This window comes from Camarhynchus parvulus, chromosome 1A (genome assembly GCF_901933205.1).
Source record: "Camarhynchus parvulus chromosome 1A, STF_HiC, whole genome shotgun sequence".
NCBI lineage: Eukaryota > Metazoa > Chordata > Aves > Passeriformes > Thraupidae > Camarhynchus > Camarhynchus parvulus.
The window spans coordinates 1,283,385-1,305,180 of NC_044586.1; the positions used below are offsets into that span (position 1 = coordinate 1,283,385).

A 21,796-nucleotide genomic window follows, 5' to 3' on the forward strand; every position below is an offset into this window, starting at 1 on the left:
TTGTTTTAAATAGCTCCAGGGATGGTGCCTCCACCACCTTCCTTGGCAGCCCATTCCAATGTCTAATCAGTCTTTCTGTGGAGAAATTCTGCCTAATGTTGAACCTAACCCTGCTCTGGTGTGGTTTGAGGCCATCTCCTCGTGTCCTATTGCTGGTTGCCTGGGAGCAGAGCCTGATACCCTGTTGGGCATTTGTAGAGAGTGATATGGTCGCCCCAAAGTTTCCTTTTCTCCAGGCTTAACACCCCCACATCCCTCAGCTGCTCCTCACAGGACTTGTGCTCCAGACCCTTCCCCAGCTTTATTACCCTTCTTTGGATCACAGAGTTTGACACGTAATGATAAAAGCCACTCAGCTGGAGCATCTGGAAGATTCAATGCAGAATTGCTTGGTTTCATTATAAAAAGAAAATCAGTATTTAAAGACTGACCTAATGGGTATGTGGGTTTGGTGGTGTAAAACATTTGGCTCCAAAAAAGCCTTTTATTTCCAAGTAGTAGAATTAAATGGTAGGAATAAATGTGAAATCTTGATTTCTATGATGTTTCTGGAATAGCTTTGGGGTGCCTGGAGAAAAGGAGGCAGTGAGGCAGCTGGGCTGTGCCCAGGTAGAAATCCTGCTTTCCCAACTTCCCAAGTACAGCCTGACTGCCTCAATCCCTGCCAGCCCAGAGAGGGGCAGAGAAAGGCTGCTCAGCCTTTCTGCTCCAACAGCACTCTATAAAAAGCTCAACATCCTCTTTGTGCTCTAAAACTACACTGCGGTTCCCCAGTCTAAATTAAACTGAGCCTAAAAAGGCTTCAGAAAGAAGTGCACAAAAAAAAAAAAAAAAGAAAAAAAGAAAAAACAGGCAGGAAATTTCAGGCTGTTTTCCAGGTCCCACTCACCAGGAATAGGACTCGGAGCCATTAGCATGTGCCGAAAACAATAAAAGGTGTGTTTGTGCTTGAGCAGGAGACATCCCCACCTGCCCTCCTGGTTTTGCAGGGACATGGGCTCCATGGTGCTCCCAAGGGCTGGTGACCCCCCCTGCTGCCATCCCTGACCCCAGGAATTTCACTTCTTCCTGTGCGGAAACGCAGGGCACAGGGAATATTTCTCTGTCTGCTCTGGGGTGCCCTGACCCCCAGGGCAGCACTGACTTTGACCCTCATCCATGGAGAAAGTTTCCCAGACTTCAAGACAGACTGGAATCCACAAAAGTGTGAAATAGGTTATAGAGAGTAGTGTGGGTGTATCACTGGGTGAGAAATTTAGGGTTTGGGATTTTTAGGATGTTGTGGATGGAAGCAAGATGGAGGGCACAGGGTGTTGTCCTGGGTTTCTTCTTCTTCATGCTTCTTCCTCCTTCTTCTTGGGTTTGGGTGGCATTTTGTAATTGGGCAGAAAAGTCTGCACTGGGGGCTCTGTGGGATCAGTTACTGGGTTAAAAGGGAAAATAATCCAGGTGTCAGTTCTTAATTGGGTAGTTTACCCTTAAAAGACCTTGTACCAAGAAATTGTTGGCCATTTTGTGCCTTCTAATGAAAAGCTGCTGAACTCACAGCAGTGAGACTATTTTACTGATAAGAAATAATAAACACCTGAGTGTGAACATGAACTACTGTCTCAGGTGCCTTCAGTCCAGACCCAGAGAAACCCCTCAACTGGTAGCCCAGCAACTGGGACCCCCACATTCCTATTGCCTTCTGGTGGCCACAGGGGAACCCTGACTGCAGGACCCTCATGGCCTGTGGTGCTCAGCTATGAATCCAGAGCTTCTGTGAGCAGTAAGAGACCCCAAACTTATACATTTCCATAGGAGCTCCACCACATTCCCCAGAAGAGCAGTACTCAGTGGGAAATGGTGCCTGCTAGAAAGCATGCAGCAGCACAGATGCTTTTTGGCAAGCACATTTCTGGGCATGCACCACCCCAGCAGGTGAACTGTTAACTAAACTACCCTTAATGACTGGTAACCAACACCTAAATGCATTCCTATACATAGATATTGCTCCATATCCCAGGTTATCAGTCATAATACTTAGTCTGAGATAATGAATTCCACACTGAATTACCCCACAGTAGCCATGTGATTTTTCTGTAAATTATTCTGTGTTTGAGGAGGCTGCTTTAGCATATAATTGTGGTGAATTAGGCTTGGTGAGGGATTACAGCAGCTGCAGAATCTCTTTGTTGGGCTGAGCATGAGATCCAGCTCTTCTAAGAGATGCTTTAATGTGCCAAGATCAATACTAGAGGGGCAGAACTTAGAACAGATGGGCCATGAGGGCCAAGTGCTGCTGGTAAATCAGTCTGGTAATGACATGCCTCTGATGTCACAGCTGGCACTGGCAGTCTGAAGGGTAGAATAGCCAGAGGTGTGGCAGCCAGAGGAGCAGAGACAGGAGTCCAAGGGCTAGCAGTGACCTCTGAAGAGCCAGCTGGGAGACAGACATTTGGTTTAGGGATATGGACTCCACTCTCCAGCCTGACTGATAATCAGTCATCCAGAAAGGCAGCAAGTAGATGAGTGTGTGCCTTGAAATCTTTAAACAATTCAAAGTAATCCCATAAAACCTTCATTTTGATATCTGCCACAGGGACAAGATTCCTTTCTTTGCACTGCTTTTGATAGTCTCTAAACTGTATGTGGTACCACATTGTGAGCAGTAACAAAGCCAAAGTATTCCTGGTTAATGAATGGCAACTAGTCACTGAAAGTAACTGGCCATGAGCTACATTCAGATTAAAGTTATACCTCTCCTAGTTAAACAGATGTAACCAGACATTGCTGTGGGGTTTTTCCTTTCAAATTAGGAAGTGCCAGTTCTTTGGAATCCTTACTATACAAGCAGCTTTGGTCAAATTAAGTTTTTAGGGTAGTAACTGGTGCACAGCAGCAACACAACACCTCAGCCAGTTACAAGCTTTGCTTTGCTGCTCTCCTGTGAAAATCCTAAACAACGAGCCACAAGCTTGCAGAGCACCACGGAATGGTAAACCTGCTTATCAGGCTATTTTCTAGGACACACACAACTCATGGTCATATCCTTGAACTAGACTAAAACCCTACTCCAGGATCGAGACACGTTCTCTTTTTCTCCTGAAGTTTCACAGTTATTTCCTTAGAAAAAAAAGGAGGTAGTTTGCCATGTAACTGAAATTTTGTATTTTGTTGTGCTGTGTCCAAAACTGGAACTTGAAAAATTAGAGGGATGCTTGTGTAAAAGGTTTGTTGTAAAAAAGAGAGGAAACCTTTCCCTTTAAGATTAATCCAAGCCCCTATTTACTGTAAAAGTCACAACAGTGTAAGACAGCCAGGCAGTAGCAGCCTGTACTCCTGACCCTCTGGAAAGGAAAACTTGTCAACAGACTTTCTTAAAATGTGCACACCAAGACACAAAGACAAATTATAGAAAAAGGTTCCCATTTATTCAAGGTATGACAAGGATATTTACAGTATTCATTTGCTCAGAATAAGATCCATCCTTATGAGTTTTAAAGCAGCAATTATAAATTACATTTAAAAGGGGAAACATTCCAAGCATGTTTCTGTTAGAGATATTTTTACAAGGACAGAAACACTTTAAGGCTAAGTTGTTTTGACCTTTGCTGCCACCCACATTTATCTTGGCAAAACCGTCTCATAAACAACGTTACCTTGAGGGATAGACTATGCTAAATTCAACACGCAATTCTGTTCCCTCAGATGCTTTCCACAACAGTTCACATGTGACAAAAAATTGACTTTTGATTTAAAACAATGAATTAAATATAAATGAGATGACCTGCCTACACCCCAGCTTCTCAGAGAGGCAAAAGATCATCCACAGCCACACATGAACCACCACTAAGAGACATCATCATCATCACCATTTCTTGTTGATGAAGGTACTTCAGCTTACCAAGCAAGTTGCTGCAGCCAGAGATCCACAGTCCTGTGGTGCAATCCACCTTTTCCATCGCATTATTTTTCAAGACAGAAGCACAAAAACCTTCAGGTAGCTGATTTCTAAGGTGAGTACTGTCTGCTTGAGACAGCACTTGGTTCCCACAGCACAGCCTAGTGCCCTACCACATCAAACAGGAGTTGGCTAAGCTGCTGGAGTGTTATTCTCTAGTCATTGTAACACAGCACAGAGCTGTAGGATCAGTTAAAATTGGGTTATCTAAAATGCTTCATCTCTTGAGGTAGAGCCACAAATCATATTTACTCCTGTTTCTAAACTGTAATGCACATGCCATCAAGAAAATATAGCAATTTATAAAATAAACCCACTGATTTTTCAGATGTTATTAATTGCAAAATAACAGGTTGGGTTTTCTTTTTGAATAATTTTGTGCCTGTTTTAGAAGGAAGCAAATTAAATATTGATAATAGTAGATTGTGGCTATTTACACAGTTGTAGTGAAAAACCCCCTTGTTTTATACAAATAAACTTCACAGCAACTTTCAAAAGGGTCAGTATACGAGGATTTTTTAAAGTTAAAACTAACATTAGAAAACTCCAATTTTAACTGCATAATAAAAAAACCCCCAAAAACAAAAAAATCACCCCCAGTCATTAGACCTTTAGGCTACATAGCTACCTTTAATACTACATTGGGTAATTGTTTCAGGGTTACATGAAAGGGAAAAGAAAATGAAACAGAACAGAACCCCCCCTGCCTGCACAAACACAACTCACTGAACAAGGATTGGTAGGTGAGGACACTGTAACTGAGACTATTGCAAGTGCACAACATTTAACATCCCAACAGGAGCAGAAATGGGACCTGTACATTAGGAGGGGACATTTATTCCAGGTTAGCCAAGAATCCTCAGTAACAGCAAAGCTGCTGCTGTAACCAGGAGCTGTCTGAAGATAACCAGCTAACCAGTAACACATTACAAACACATGGAGATTGGCACTTGATCTGTAGTCAGCCCCAGTCACTCAGCAGTTTTCTCCCCAGAGACTCACGTACACAGAGCTTTAAGCTTCCATTTTATTACCATAAAAAATAAAAGTCAATTCGTAGTTCCAGAGTAAACAAAGAAAGCTTAGTTTCAAACTGGTTAAAAACAAAGCTCCAAATTCTGGAAAGTTACATGTCACAGGGTTCACATCAGCACCTCAGCCTAATGCAGTTTTTTGTGAACTAAGCGTATTTCACAGAGTTTGCATGTTAGTGACAAGGGGCTACATTCTCATCAGGTTGCACATGGAACATGGCTCAAGGAGAACAACTTGGAAGGCCTGCAAGTCAGCTTCCAGAGTTCCCCACTGAGCTCTGCATGTTCAGAACCAACATTTAAGACCAAAGTTATTAAAGATTGACCTTTTGCATATTCCGAAACGGAAGGCAAATACAATCAACTAACATTTGGCTTTGGAACATTAAGATAACAATGCTGTATTTCAGCCACATATTTACAAAAATGTTTACAACACAACTGTGTAGGGTTTCCTTTTTATTGTCATAATACACTTATAGATGAATAGTCATCTTAACCTTCATGCAAAGATGCATCTCTTGTTACACAAGAAGTTTCCTGTTTGATTTTTTGCACTCTGAGGATAGCAAGCAGAGGGTTGGGTAAGTTTGGGTAACCCTTAAAAATGTAGGCCTGTTTGCTCTACTGCGCCTTCAAAATAAGGAGGTAAAGAACAGGCACCATTAATTCCACAAGGGTTCATTGCCTCTAGCATGTTTTCCAAAAACAACAAAAATAGTCTTGAACAGTTGTAACAGGGGTTATTCCATGACTTTCCCCTCTTCAGTTTACTTCCCAAACTCTGGAGTTACTTTCCTAGAAGCACACTTTGCTGAGCTTCTTTTCTAATGTATATTGTTGACTATACATTTTAAATTAAACTTATGTAAAGAATGTAACAAGCTTTTTCCTTTGTACACAACTTAATCTTTGTGCTGAGTATTCTTCAAAGGGATTTTATAAATAATACAGTAAAAGTTTAGATCAGTCTTCCACCCTCTCGTCATTATACCATGTTGTTGCTTTCTCCAACTTTATCTACAAGCTGTGGAAAAGGAGACAAAAAGGTTTTAGGTTGATGACATTTATGCAGAGTGAAGCTGCTCTCAAATACTGCTTGCTACTTGCACAGTTAGTATGTGACTGGAAATGAGTCAAGTAGTACTCACCGAGCTCTCATGGATTAGGTTTGTGAAAACCAAAATTCTTACACTTGCAATTGTGTTTCTGCATAACATGTTTTTCTCATATAGACATTAACAGTGCAGCATGAAGATGCAACAGAATGAGAAAGGAAATAGAAGAATGCAGATAACACTGCCAGCTTAATGGTTAAAACAAAACAATACAGTCTCAGCCACACATGCATTAGTAGACCAAGGAATATATTTCAACTGACCATTACTGTGGATTCTCTTCTGAGCCTACGTAGGCTTTGAATAAAACATTAACAATTATCTTTTAAAAACAAGATTTAACCCCATTATGATCAAATTAAATATGATTAGGATCAATTGACAGATGAAACATTCAATTGATCATGAATTATGAGCCACAGCTTGGCCTAACTGTGAGACTGGAGCAGATGAACTGGAACACTCATTTTTAAAAAACAGCCTGTATGCATCTAAGTTATTCCCACTATTAATTTTCAGTAGTAGCTATAAAAACTGTTGCTTTCAAAACTAGTATTACAAATGCTTGTGTTAAAATACATAAATTTGCACAGTAAAAGTAGTTGACTAAAACACCCTAGTTTAGCGTCTTTCTGTTCTCTTCAAATCCTCAGCCATTTGGTTTAAAAAAATGGAAAACTCCATTTGAAAAAACACAAATCTTAGTAGTAAAAAGATGTAGCCTGGTGCAGTGGACCTTAATAAATATATCTGATGAATGACTATTCATGCTGAGAGTTTCTGCGTTCACCATATGAGCTGCAACATTACATTGCACTCTTTGCTTTTAGAGGCCACTCTTTGCTAAATTCACCCAAATACTGCACCAAGAACGGTGGGTGCCCTCCTCATTGTACAGCAGGAGAGGAGGAGGATTCACCTGTGTGGTCAGCCAGGGCCAAGAGTGAAGCAGAAGAACCCCAGCATTTCCTGTCATAATGCAGGGCTCTTCCCACTCCACTGCCCACGAGCAGGGGCAACTCCTGCCAACGCCTCCTTTTGTCCTTTTACCCCTAGGAGTGCTTCCCTGGGAATGAGTGGGATGTGCATGGTGCAAGAACTGTGCAGGAATGCATTTGAAGTCATTGCTCCAAAGTTCTATTTGCTTTATTTTTGATGCATTTCTACAGGTGCTATACCAGTGGAATGAAAACCAGAACATGCTGCAGTTGTTGCATGAAGTACCAAACTTACCGAGCTTATACCAGGTAAATTCAAGAGATATCCAAGAACTGGAACTCTTCTAATAAAGCCAACCACCACAGGAAAGAATCCCCTTTAGGTAAAACATCAGAAGATTGTATTAGTTTTTGTAATAAAGCTTTTCTCATATTGCTGTAACATGAAAAAAAAATTAATTTTAAAAATTTTTAAACCAAGATTACATAAAACCTTGCAACTTGTTAGAAGCACAACAGTTTACCAAATATATCAATACATATTCATCAGAGAAAGAGAAAACCAGGAAAGAAATGGTGTATTTTTAAATGGATTTAATTTTCTTCATAGCTGGCAACTCTCAGTCAACTCATCAAAAAATAACTCAAGTGAGAATACCTAATTTAGTAAGCAAAACTGATTTCTCAAAATTAGCATACATATTTTGAGATAATTCCTCTTTACGTTATAGAAAATACATTCAAGACCCAATGTAGAAACAAGCGAAGTTAGTTCTGAGTAATTAAAGCCATGTATGATACTCTTTACATTAACTAAAGAAAATAAAGCACGACAGAGTTGTGCATTCATTTATTTCCCAAACTGAAGTCAGTGGTTTGAATGGTGACCCTGGGGATGTTCCCTGGCATAGATGCTCTGGTACAGCCCCTGCACTCTCCACCTAACCTCTGCAACAGAAAACCAAATTTTCTGTGGCAGTATCTCAGCTGTCTGCAGGCAGCTGCTGGCATTCCCAGCAATCCTGTGTTGTTGAGCATTCCCTGCATGGAATAAGGATTAATGTGCAATGAGGCCTCAGCCACAGTGAAACTGTGAAATTTCACAAGTCATCATCCTCTTCACCACCCTGCTAAGAACTGTTTGCTGGGTAATATCCACACTAATAAGGGGGGTTGAGTTTGTTTTGTTTTTTTTTTTTTCCTAAGACCAGATCATTTCATTTCAGCAGCCCAGTAAATTGTGAGGCAGGACACACACCACTTGTAACAGATTAAAACAACTGCTGTGTCCAAGAATAAGGAACAGTCAGTACAGCAGGGATAATACTGTCAGCCATAACTCTGCAGGGCTGTCATCTGAACAAGGCTCCAAAAGCACCTTAGATTATAACAGCTGTCCCATAATAGCCAGGGCAGTTTTCTGCTATGCAACCAAGCACCAGGACCCTGAGGAACAGTATAAAATGGTGCTTGAGGAAAGACTTCATTTGTACCTTCTTCAGAAGCAAGCAAGTTGCTGAGAACAGGAAGATGGTTGAACTGAACAAGACTGAAGCAAAACAAAAAGCTTCGCTTGAAGTAGTCACTAGTCAGCCTTGTAGCAAGGGATTTAGATTCTATCAACTAATGAGCCCTGGAAAAGATGGTCACAGAATCATGGAATCAAGGTTGGAAAAGACATTTAAGATCATTCAGTCCAAACCACTGGTCTCTAGATGCTTTAAATTAAAACAGATCAGCTGAACATTCACACCTGGAATTACCCATCCCTTGCTGATTCCCTTCAGGCTCAGGGATAGTCCTGGGGATAACTATTGATCTTTTATAAACCTCTCAACAGTGTTTTACCTTACAAGCACCACTACATAATCCATAACCATACCTGCCTAGACAGAATAACTTATAACTCTTTTGAGATCTTTTAAAAGAGGGGTGTTCTGTTGGGAACACATTCTACTTGCTTTGTACTGGCTGATTAAACCAAGCAGTACATGCAAGAAGTGACAGTGTATTCAGTGAAATACTGAGATTATCACAGCACTTACAGTGACAGGATTCAGAGTAACACAGAGCAGAACAATAAGAAATACATTAACCCCACTAAATTCATTTTCTGAAATTTCACTGTCTCCAGTAAGAGCCAAGTTCAGATTGACTTTTAAAATAAACCTTTTTTCTGAACTAAATATCAGATTAACATACAATTTTACTGGGTACAAAAAGAACTCCATGAGAACAATGGTTTCACTTTGATTAACAGGAACGGTGTTATTCAGCCATTCACAGACCACTTCAGGGTCTGAAACTTGATCAATAACTTGATTGTTAGTGAAACAATCTGGATCTGGAGAGAGGTCCAAGAACAATCAGAAGCCTCCCTTTCTACTTTTTTGCATATTTTTTGCTTTGTTCTGTAGGGAAGCATAGAAGTTCAACCATGGAAAGAAAGATAAAAATATAGATATCTATGCAGGTTGTAACAAGTCAAATTCTTCCACTATTACAGTTGCATTTATGAAGAACTTAAATGACACATTGTGAAAGTTATAACATGTTTCAAGATTGCTGTTAAAAAAAAAATAGAATTTCCATTTTTCCTTAACTCAGTCTAGATACTGCTAACCCAAACAAGCAGTTCTGACTCCAAGGCACAATTGTAATGAAATATGGCAGAAAACAGCTTTTCCCTGGGATGCCAGAGTGATGAAATGGTAAGGTTACAAACCTAAGATGGTTGTAACTAAATATTTTGCCCCATTTGTTAAAGAAAACAACAAATTCCCTACTGAAATAAGGACCAAGTATCCCTTTTCCATGAGGAGATATTTAAACTTCATACTGCTAACAATTTGGGCTCCCACACATTTTGAAGCTTTACAATTCTTTGGCTAGACATCAGCATTATCAAAGTCACTTTGGTAAATGCCTCACCAACATTAGCAGCTTTGAGTCTTGGAAAAATACTTACCAACCTGTAAATAAACAATTTCATATAAAATCTGTCCAAAAGGAACATTTAAAGGATGCTGCTTTGTCAACTCTTAACACAAACACTACACAATACATTTATTCCTAGATAAACTAACACAAAGTTGTTTACAAACAAGACTTACCTGAACAATAGGAAGAAGCCATAAATTTCCAGGATCATTCCTATTAAAGGCCAGCCAATGAGAACTATGAGCACACCACCCAGGAAGAAGCCCGTTGCTTTCATTTTGTGTTTTTGAAAGAAGAATCTGAATGTTCTTTCTAAACCGATAACAAAAGACAAGCCAGCCACAAATAAAACCTAGAAAAGACAAAACCAAACCAAAGAAAGAAAACAACTAATTATGTTCCCAAGTACAGGATGTAAACACACATATATATATATATTTTATAAAATTACACTGCTTTTCTTGCACAACTTCTTTTAATACCACGAGACAGTTGGTGAGAACGAATTTACTACTGATTTTCTTTTGTAAGGTCCATCTTAAAGCACTTGTAGCTCTCAGCTGCTTGAAAGTAAAGGGTCTGTCCTTTTAACACACCCAAGACAGAGGATCTGCCTGTCACATCTTTACCACAGGCGGTGCTGAAGCTCAGTCCTACTGACAGCAAATTTCCTAAAAACTGACAACACACATAACAGCACCTCTGCTCTGTGCCACTGACATCTTCAACAGCTTCTGCTGATCTACTCACAGTGCAAAGCCAGAGAAGGAAAAAGCTGAACAGCTGTTTTTTACTGTGCAGAGTCTTTTTATTTGTTCCAGTATAGACTGAACACCATCACACCAGTCCCACGTAGTTAGAACTATTGCTGGTGTCCTGCAGCAACAGGACTTGGAATTATTATAGCAACATTTTTGCTCAGAAAGCAATAGGATCTCAGGTTTTACTCAAGTTTGAGTTTTGGATGGTATTTAATAAATCAATTTCTTAGAACTTCCTACCCTTTCTGATATAACTTTTTTTTTATATAAAAACAATTCTCTGCAAGGATACAGTACCTTTTCTTGCATTATCTTTGGTTACCACATAGCCTGTCATTGTCTCTTCCTACCTACATTTTCATTTTCCCTAAACAGGATCTTGTATTTCCACCTTACATTATAAAAAGAAAAAATAAGCATTATTTCATTTCTCACTCTCCCACTGCACACTTGATCTGATGGTTCATAACAATGCTTCAACTAATGTACCCAAATTCAGATACACAATTTTATAATTCTCTTCAGGGAATCTCAGTGTTTGAGAAGGAAACTGATCTGTTTGGCTGCAGACTTTTAGGCATCAGCAAAAGAGGGGGTGAACCTCTCCCAGCCAGGCTGTGCTTTGGCTGGCACAGCTGAGAACAGCAGAGGCACAGAGACTAGCACATGCAGGAAACACCCTGTCATTTGATATTTGGATTGGAAATTTCCTGTACCAGAACCAGGATTTATTTTCTGTGCTGCTTTGAGCAACAACTTTGATTTGGTAAAAGCTGCAGATACTGAATCTCTCTTTTATGAAAGAGGTCTGGCTCTTCTAAAGCCAGAAGTGTCAGCAATTCATATTTCTTTCTTTCCTCCTACAGCACTGCCAAACTACATTTGCTAGCATGTAATTAAAGATTCCTATCCAAATAGATAGTTAAATTGACAGTGATCTCAGAGGACCACAAGAAATCACATTTGCAGCAGCACAACAGTGGAACAAGCTGCTTCTTGTCTACCAACATCCCACAGGCCTGACCCACGGTGATATTCACATCAGTGTGAGCTGTTCTAACCTCAAGCAGGAAAAATGATTCACTCCTATCACTGAGCACAACTCCTCTTTTATACCAGATCACCACAGTAATCTTTGTCATGCAGCTTAAAACTGATAACATGCTGTTCTGAGTTTATCTCTAATAGATCACATACTTGATTCTAAGCACTGCAGAAAAGTCACTTACATTTCCAATAGCCAAAAGGGCTTTGTCAAAGAAGAGTATCATTCCAAAGAAGAGGAAAAACACTCCAAAGCCTGTTAGTCCCATTCCAATCTCTGAAAAAGAAACAAATTTAGGCATGTAACAAAACATGCTACCAAGAAAAAGCCATGGATGAACACTGAGGAAAAAATTAGAACATCCAATCTAAAGACATTTTAAATTTAGAAACTTCCTTGAGTGTACAAATATTATAAATCTTGCAGACCCCAATTACTTCAACAGACAGCTCTTTGGAAGCTGTTTATCAACAAAAGCCATGTTTGGAACTAGACACTGAAATTGAATGCAACTATATATATACATACATACAGCAAAGACATACATCCCTTTTGATTAATTGCTACTATGGAGAACAGGATTGTTTGTAAATTAAAGGACTGTTTGATAATGAAACTTTGTTTTCCAGATTAGATCAGTTGGTCAGAACATGGTACAAATAACTCCAGGGTCGGGGTTTGATTCCCGTATGGTTCATTCCCTGAAGGGTTGGATCCTTGCGATTTTTCGCTTTTAATTCAGAATACTCTGGGATCTGCAGATCTTATCCCATTATCTTTCCCATAGTCATGTCAGTACTCTGGTCTTCTCCATGCTCCTGAAACCTCATGTTCCATCTCCCATGACTTGCACAGCATTTTCTAGATGGAACAGAACTTGGATTTATCCTGCAGGATTTTTCCAAGTTGCACATGTGCTGACAGCTATCAACCACTAGCCTGGGTCTCCGGACAATTGCCAGTTTTCAAAGAACTGATACTAAATATAGATACTAAATAGATACTAGATACTAAATGTTGAGGGATTAATGTTCAATTATAATTTTCACACTTCATATTTAATTTTTATTAATTAAATGGTAGATTTACATTACACATAGGTACAATATCTCTAGACTGCTAGTGCTATATAGCAGTTTCATTTTATGAAATTTTTCATTTTATTATCTTAACTTGCAGATTTTTTTAAAATACCTTTGGTACTTAAGTTATTTGCTTAAATTATGGACTGGCCAGTGCTGGGTTAACAGCTGGACTCAATGCTCTTAAAGGTTTTTTCCCAGTCTAAAAAGTTCTATAAACTTTGAGTTCTGCAAAGGATGCTCAAGAAATACTGGGAAGCCAAGAGTGGGATGGAAGGTTTGTATGAGAAACAAATGTCAAGCTAGGATTAAAACTACCATTTCACAATAGTATCTTGAAGAGTGCTATTAGAAATACATCCTGCTTTTAATTTTAAATTTCTAAAGCCTTCCTTTGACTCTCATGCAGATGAATGGGAGAGAAAAACCAGGAGCAGCAGCAACAGGGCTGCAAACGCATGCATTTATTGTTGTTTTCACCGTGACCAGACATAGAAACCGACAGGTTTGTAAATTGCAAAACAAAAACAGCTTAGCAAAACCCACCCTAATACTAGGCCTATATATGTGTGTATTTTGAAGTTCCAAGTAGTTTTGCATAGTTTTTGGTTTCTGTCCTGAAGCAAACAAAAACCATAAAATCCACAATCACAGCCCTCACTGCTACTGTTGGCCAGATCTGCCTCCATGGATTTTAATTGCACTTTGTTGATGTAGTTGGTCATTTGCTGTTGCTTGATGAACTTGGGAGTAAAGGAGGATAATTATGCCTGTTTCAGGACATCCAAGTAGTTATTGGAAATAAATTTCAACACAGCTCAGAGATTTGTTACGGCAACATTCCACTCCCCAGACTTCTCTTAGGGCTTGGCTTTCAGCAAGGCTGCAGAGCACACGCTGTTGGAGCTGTAGTTCTGTGGTATAGCCTGCCACTTTAAACTTTCACTGTGAGCATTTTGACACCCCACAATTAAAAGCACTAAGTAACTCAATCCAATCAATTTACTACAGGCACTCTCCGTACTGGTCTACAATGAAAAAGAGAATTGCAAATTGTATTTTCAATGGATCTGCTGACTGAAGGCAATGTAACAACTGCAAGTGCCCTTTTCTCCAGTACTCTTTACTTCAGAAGAGCAGAAACCATCTGCATTCTGGAAGGAAAACACTTGGAGGCAGGACTCCCGAGGAATTACCAGCTGCCAGCAAGATAATAAACAGTCCTGGAAGTGAGTATTTGCTCCTCCCCAGGCACAGCTCAAGGTGTGGATTTGGGGAGGAGGCAGAGCCACCTCCCAGCAGCTGCTGCAATTCCCTCTCTGACACCTCTGTAACCACCCCAAACCGGTTTGGAAGCACATCTGCCACAATGGGCTCTGATTCACAAGTCACCCGTGTGCTCTGGTTAGTGGAGGAAAAAGGGAAAAAGGGAAAAGGAGAAAGGAACATTATTCTCATTATCCCAAAATAACTGCTGGAAGAAGATGAATGGTCCAGGACTTTTATCCTCCAGTGCTGATATCTCAGTTACTGCCTTGATTTGGATCAGAATTTGTAAATATATTTAACTACACTTCTCAGAGGAAGGAAAAGAAAAAGTGCTGGCATTTTGTAGAAAATCCTTTCAACAACTAACGATGAATATTTATTGAGGGAGCAAACTATTTTAAAATGGTTTCTGCTGTGCCAGAAGAGCTTTCCCACATTAGTCAAATACAACATATCAATGCCTAGAAATGCAGAAATACACACTGGCCACGTTGTATTTATCCTGGATAATTATGATTTCCTGAGACAAGGGAGAAAATCTTCATCAGTTTCTCCAGAAATTCCATAAGCTGTGCAAGACTACTGCAGCACTGTGTCAAAACAGCTTAGTAGATTTTAAGATTCAAAATTAAGATACATTGCTTGTGAAAGATTAGGGCAGCAAATGCACATCCCCAGGTCTTTTATAGAGCATTATATAGTGCAAAAAAAGGAATTGTGTGCTATAGGCTTTTAGAAGACAAAAACTAATACAGCTTATATTCAAGGCATAACTATTATTTTGCTAGCAGTATTTTTAATATTGAAAATTTAATTTGGGAAAAGCTAAGTGAATTCTTTTGCAATTACTGGTGGTTTATAACACCATTCAATGCACCACTTAAAATTACGTTCTAGACTGCAGATGCAGAATTAACTTTCCAAACATCAGCAGTGGTTCTCTCTAGGTGTTTATCACACTATTCCACCAGTGACTCTATGGCTAACTCTGTATTTTTCCAGACAGAAGTGAATTTTAAAATATCTGATGAACTATCTTCAGAATTTCAGAAAAACTGGAAAAAATCCACTAAATGTCAGAGTGTTTTATTTAGTACTTCTGTCTCTGACAGTTACAAACAACAGTCTTAGCACTGGAAATAGCTGAAGGTCCCACATGAGGAACCAAGCAAAATAAAAACAGTGAATCTCCTTCTGAAGAGATTTTTTTTTTGCCCAATGAATACTCCAGACTGGAAGTTAAGAGCAAAAGCAAAGCCCACAAGGGTTTAATCAATCAGAAACCTACAAGTTAACCCCAAGGGTTGGTACTCATCCCAGTAACAGCACAATATCTGAGTATCTCAAGAAATCATTGACCCTGAATGCTGCTAAACTCTGCTGCCTGTCTTCATCCTTGGCCTTAACTGGCTCTCCAATACCTCCATTTCCAGCATCCTGCTATCAAAGTTATTTTAACTTCTTTTTTCTAGATTTTTCACACCCTCCTTCATAACTGATGCTGTGGTGCTTATCAGGCAGACTCATTTCCTTCTGTGGCAATCATACCAGAAATGCACCATACATGAGATGGTCATTTAAATCACAGGCCTGTCATTGTCCTTTACCCTGCAGCTGAAGCTGTTATCAGGGAATCACAATGGTTAGGGTGGAAGGATCCTCTGGAGACCACTCAGTCCAACCCCCCTGCCAAGGCAGGGCCACCTGCAACAGGTGACAAAGGAATGTGTCCAGGTGGGTCTGGGGTGGCTGCAGAGAGGCAGATGCAGCCCCTCCCTGAGCAGCGTTCCAGGGCTCTGCCACCTTCAGTGCAAGGAAGCGATGCCTCACATTGAGATTAAACTCCTTGTGCTTCACTTCATGACCACTGCTAAACTCCCTGTGCTTCATTCACTTCATGGCTATTGCTCCTTGTTCTGTCACTGGGCACCACTGAAAAGTCTGGCCCCGTCCTCTTGGCACCTATTTGAGATATTTTCATGCAGTGATGGGATCCCCTCTCAGACTTTTCCAAAAATAAACAGGCCCAGCTCCCAGTCCTTTCTCCTTAGGGATGCTCCAGAGCCCTCATCATTCCCGTGACCCCTTCCAGCAGCTCCCTGTCCCTGCTGTACTGGGAGCCCAGCAGTGCACCCAGCCCTACAGGTGTGCCCTGGCTGGGGTAGTTCAGAGGGGCAGGATGGCCCCTGAGCTGCTGGACATGCTCCAGAGCACCCCGGACACCACTGGTGCTCCTGGCTAAGGACACACTTAGGAACCTCTTTACTTTCACTTCTTTGATCTCGATTTCCCAGCACTTCTGTAGAAACAAAACTATGGCCACATACAAGTATTTTTGCTTTTTTCCACTTCAATGTCTCAGGCTCACTTTGAAGCCCCCTCAGCGTCACCTGCAGACGTTTGGTGTGGTACCAGCAAGAGCAGCACAGCAAACCTATTTACTATCTAGGTAATGAAGTGGTTCCAGACCAAAGATGAACAGAGGGAGGCATACGGGAAGAGTGTAGCTGAGTGTTACTTTGTTTATCGGTCAGCTTTCATTCATTCTCTCACAGCGCTCAGCCAAAGTGCACAAACCTAACAAACCCTAACAAACCCAGCCAAGCTAACAGGAAGAAATGTTCTCCTGTAACGCTAGCCAGGCCCTGGCACAGGGTGCCCAGAGCAGCTGTGGCTGCCCCTGGATTCCCGGGAGCGCTCCAGGCCAGGCTGGACGGGCCCTGAGCAGCCCGGGGCAGCGCACTGCGTCCCTGCCATGGCCGAGATGATCTTTAGGGTCCCTTCCAGCCCCTCCGCACCGCAGCCCGGCACATCGAGCACTCGCAGCCCCGGACACACGCCGCCCGTGGTGGCAGAGCTCTCCCAAGGCCGGGGTCCCGCCGAGCGCTGCCCTGCCGCTCTCGTTCCCCTTCCCGTTCGTTCTCCCCGCCAGCCGCCGCTCCCGCCGCACCGGGGCCGCCGCCGCGCCTTCCACTGCGGGGATGCGGCCGTGAGAGCTCCCCCGCCCCTGCCCGCTCCCGCTGGTGTCCAGCGGCCCGGCCGGACAGTGCCCGGCCGCTCCCGAGAGGCCCCGCCGCGGACAAAGGCTGCGGGCCCGGCGGCCCTGCGACCCCCCGCCGCCCCCAGCCCCGCAGCGGGCGGCCCTTCCGCGCTTCCCCGGCGGGAGCGGCGGCAGCGCTTACTCTGCGTGTCCGACAGGGAGATCATGGTGACGGCGGCACCGGGAGCGGCACCGGGAGCGGCACCGGGAGCGGCTCGGGCGGGAGCGGCACCGGCGGCGGCGGCCACGTCTTCCGGAAACACGCACCCCGCCGCATGAGAGCCGCCCGCCCATTGGTCGTGCCGGCCGCCAATCAGCAGCCGCCTTGTACGGCCGCACGGGCGCGCCGCCCCGCCCACGGCCCGCTGCCGTCGCTGATTGGCGGGGGGGCGGAGCTCGCGCCCGGGCCCCGTGCGCCAGGGGCTGAGGGCGCGCGGCGGAAGGGGCGAGGCCGGCGCGCGGCGCAGGGGGGAGCGGGGCAGTGGGGCGGGAGCCGTGATGGATCAGGGATAAAAGCTAAGGGATAAAAGCTAAGGGAGAAAGGATAAAGGATGCGGGAGCGCGGCCGGCACCAGCCCTCGGGGCAGCTGTGGGAGCTGTCGGCCCGAGCCACGGCTGAGCCCAACGCACGGGAGGACACGGCTGCGAGGCGCTGCTCTGCTCCTGCCGAGCGGGGGTTTCCCTGCCCGTCCATCCGTCTGTCTGTCCCGCCCCGTCCCGCAGCCCCACCGAGCAGAGGCTTCCAGCCCGGCAAGCGCCGTGCCCGCGGCTGGCGTGCGGGTGAGGGATGCAGGGAATATTGCACTGGACACGCTCACTGTGTATATTTCTATGCCATTCACACTGTCCGCCTGTGAATATTCCCACACTGGTTGTCCAGGAGGTGGGGGAGTCGCCGCCCCTGGAGGTGGTTAAGAGGCGTCTGGGTCTGGCCCTGGGTGATATGGAAGTGTTTTATTCACACAATTCATTTTTATCATGTATTGCCTCCTCTGTTTATAGGAGCGGGGAAGATTGGTGTTATGGTGGAATCAGCTGGTAGTGAGGAATTTTTCCCCCAGTATTTATTGTAATGTTGAGTTTATTCCCTTTCACCTTCCATTGGACTTTGTTTCCATCTGTGTAATAAATAGTTCAGGATGCAATAACAGAAAATACCAATTTCTTGAGTTTGGTATTATTCAGGTACAATGTGACAAAAACTGTTGTTCATATGATGACTCAATAAATTCAACTCCATGTTTATTTCACTGATGATTATTCAAAATTGATCCCTTTCTCTAAACCAAACAGCATTTTCACTTCCTCCTAACAGATCCTCTCGGGGTTATGGTGGCTGCCTTTCTGAGGGGCACAATAGAATGTGTCCAGGCTTTTCTGTAAAATAAGCTTTGAAGAGATCAAACTTGGCAATGGGCACTTGGTGAGTGACTGGTCTACCTTAGAGCATTCCTCTTGCAGGAAATGTATGACTTGGTTAAACTTCACTTGGGTTCATTTAGAAGGCTGGTGAGCTGTGGCCTTGGGAATTGGTTGTGAGTTTGTGTTTATCCATTTTGCAAAAGGGAAAAAGCAGTTGTCACCTAGTAGGGCTTCTTTATGTGAGCAAATTAAATTAACCAGTGCTTAAACTGTTACATGAACAGCTCTGGTAATGAAGAATCTCTTGCAGTAAATTTGTTCTAAAGTTGAGAAGGTTTACTTATAAAATATATTTTTAAATATATTTATTTCATTTTCTTTTTAGTGACTGCTGCTTGGTTAAATAAGATCTCTGAAGATAACATTCTTTAATCGCCAAAGATGAGAGCTGTTGCAGGTAATCCATGCTTTATATTCCATATGTTCATTCAGCTAACAAGACACAAACACATCATGTTACTGATTGTCATTTATATTAATTTAATGTATACATAAAAGATTTTGTGGGATCTCTGCTATTATACTTAAGATTTGAAGAAAAAAATCCTTTCACTGGATAGCTTTTTATTTCTTAGGTGAAACTAAACCAAAATACCCCATCCCCGGAACTGTTCAAGGCATGGTTGGATGGGGCTCTGAGCAACCTGCTCCAGTGGCAGGGGAGTTGGAATGAGACGAGCTTTAAGGTCCCTTCCAACCCAAGCTATTGTAGGATGAAAATCAAGTTTGTCAAGGAAATTACTTGCTTTTCAATATTTTAAAAATGTACTTCAAATTTTAAGATACTCTTAACTGTTTTCTGCTGAGTAGCAGTGGGCATTTAGGAAGACATCTGTCACTATTTTGTGCTATTTGAAATGAAGATATTTTTTCCATACCACGCATTTTTGTTTCCATAACCACATTACCATATCTCTTTTGATGGGCCAAAATCTCTTGGGTTTTCTGGGTGTGGGGGAGGAAGTAATTCCTTCTGATGCTTTACTGACCTGGCTCTGGAGTACATGCTTGGCATGCAGGTGCATGTGTTAGTTATTCTTTTAGACTCCAGGGACTGGATTCTAGAACACAATCTGCAATTCACACACATCATAGCGGGATGGAAAGACGCACTTCCTGCCAAAGAGTCACTTGTGTGACCCAAGCTTCTGGGGAGCATTTGCTTCACTTCTTTCACGTGTGAAGGATGGATAAAACATTTTCTCTCTCCATCCAAATCCTGTTGCTCAGCACATACTCTTCTTCTGTGGAGGAGGGAGATCTTGGTGCATGAACACAGCTTGTTGCTAATGGCCCCGTTTACAACTCCAGAGGAGTTTAACTTGCTGGGATTAATGTTGCTTATCACATGTAAATAAAGGCTTTCTATTAACAGCTTGATCATTGGCTGGAGTACAATTAACACAATTAAAAGTGCCATCAGCACATGGCTGTGGTCTCTATTGTGCCTTCTCTTTGCCTCTCCCTGCAGTGCTAGAGGAGGTGCTGCTGTCCATTGAGAATGAGCTGCAAGCAGTGGAGATGCAGATCCAGGAGCTTGTGGATAAGCAGCAGGAGCTCCTTCAAAAGAAGATGAGAGTGAAGAATCTGATAAAACAGTCCTCAGGAGACTTGGAGGCAGGTGGAAGTAAAGACACTGAAACCTCAGCTGAGGAATGGAACAAAAAAGGTTTGCAGAGTCAAAGTCTAATATTTTAAAAGAAAGGTGAACTAATCCAGTAGGGGAAAATGCACTTATACAGAGTTTTGTTCGGATAATGATATTGTCCCATTTAATTTTAATCAGATGGCTGACATGCCAGCGTAATGGGGTAATGTTTGTACTTGTCTCACTGGACATTCCTAAACACTAATCTTGAGTTGTTCTGGGCAGAATTATCTGTTCCATCAGAATGGCCCATTATACATGCTTTAATTCTTTTCTTGCTGCAAAGTCACAATTTGATCTGTTTTGCTCTTAGAATCCCAGAGTAAATTTTTATTGCAATACTTCTATACTAAATTCTTACATAGCAATACTTATCCTCGTTTGTGTTATAAAACAAACTGCTTTAGAATTTCTCAGGGCTTGATAATGACAAATTTGGACTTAGAGTTGGTTTTTGCTGGTTTTGTGTTTCCTCTTGCTTGAGTGGGTAGGACATTTGTAGTGTTTGTGATGAGTTATGTAGCCTAACTGTTTTACCAAATTAATGCAGATTAGAGAGGTGCTGACTGCCAAAAATAACCTAGAATGCATTTTTATTCTAGAATTAGTGCAAGTGGCAAGTGCCTCATGGTGGTAGGAGGGCTGCTGTCTTTTAAGTTAACCATTAACTGAAGTCCTGAATGGTTATTACTTCTTGGCCATATTATGCCTTGCCACATTTGATTCAGATTTTTTTTTCTCCTTTTCAATTTAGTTTTCAATTTGTAAATGCCTATACCTATCATATATATAAACTTTTTTTTTAAATGAACTTAATGTTGTAGTTGAATCCATATTTATCTGTATTTGAGGAGTATTATATGCATATGTAAGAATGCTGATACTTTATCACTGCAAATAATGCTATTGGACAAATATTTTGGTTTGTGTAGTTCCATGCCTAATTCTCACCTCCTGTGCTTTGAAAATGAATGTCTTTGCAACCAAATGCTGTGTGTGTATTAAACAAGAGCAGCAGCTAAATTTGTTCCCAGTTGAAAGCTTGTGGAGACCAGGGGGAAAACTTTCTTGGCTTCACAGAGCCTTAGATTTTAACTGTGCTCAATGTAAATTTCTCTGCAATTTCACCTCAGTTCCCAGAATTAATTCTTGCCTTGCACATGGTGTAACCTGGAGCTCCAAGAGTTTCCCTGCATTTTAATTTTTATAGTACCAAAACAGCTGCATCAGGAAGTATTACAGTATTACATCTTTTAAAAATGCAGTATTTAGGTGCTTATTGAAGAAAAAAACCAACCTATTATAAGCATGTTGGAGTAGTGATTTTGGGGAAATTTAAGTAACTTTTCCCCCCTTTATTTTTTAGTAAATTCTTATTATTGATGGAATATATGGAAAAATTATATCCCCCCCTCTTTATGCAATTTGTAATTGCTGCATTTGTATGAAGGAAGCATTTTATTAAATTGTGGGGGTTAGTGTTGGGTTTTTTTTTTTTTTTGTGGTGTATTTTTATTTTTAGTTATTTTTGGATAAATAAGTAAATATATAAT

The 21,796-nt window shown here is 41.8% G+C and overlaps 1 protein-coding gene and 1 long non-coding RNA gene across 2 annotated transcripts; one reads left to right on the forward strand and one right to left on the reverse strand.

Moving 5' to 3' along the window:
• Positions 1 to 3,394: 3,394 nt before the first annotated feature.
• On the reverse strand, positions 3,395 to 17,437 carry GOLT1B (golgi transport 1B). Its single transcript, XM_030960628.1, has 5 exons — positions 17,316 to 17,437; positions 11,967 to 12,058; positions 10,150 to 10,328; positions 7,332 to 7,413; positions 3,395 to 6,007 (listed from the first exon to the last, which is right to left on the reverse strand). The coding sequence occupies exons 1-5, from the start codon at positions 17,338 to 17,340 to the stop codon at positions 5,969 to 5,971; spliced, it is 417 nt and encodes a 138-aa protein (XP_030816488.1). The 5' UTR covers positions 17,341 to 17,437; the 3' UTR covers positions 3,395 to 5,968.
• Positions 17,438 to 18,493: 1,056 nt separating this feature from the next.
• Positions 18,494 to 20,457, forward strand: LOC115910543. Its single transcript, XR_004061197.1, has 3 exons — positions 18,494 to 18,596; positions 18,921 to 18,992; positions 20,067 to 20,457. It is a non-coding gene; the product is annotated as an uncharacterized LOC115910543 (long non-coding RNA).
• Positions 20,458 to 21,796: the final 1,339 nt, after the last annotated feature.

Coding starts and splice junctions, on each gene's coding strand:
- GOLT1B (XM_030960628.1), bottom strand. CDS start 17,340: ATGATCTCCCTGTCGGACACGCAGA. Junction 12,059..17,315: donor CTCCCTGTCGGACACGCAGA/GTAAGCGCTGCC, acceptor TTTCTTTTTCAG/AGATTGGAATGGGACTAACA. Junction 7,414..10,149: donor GGCTTCTTCCTATTGTTCAG/GTAAGTCTTGTT, acceptor TTTTACCTAAAG/GGGATTCTTTCCTGTGGTGG.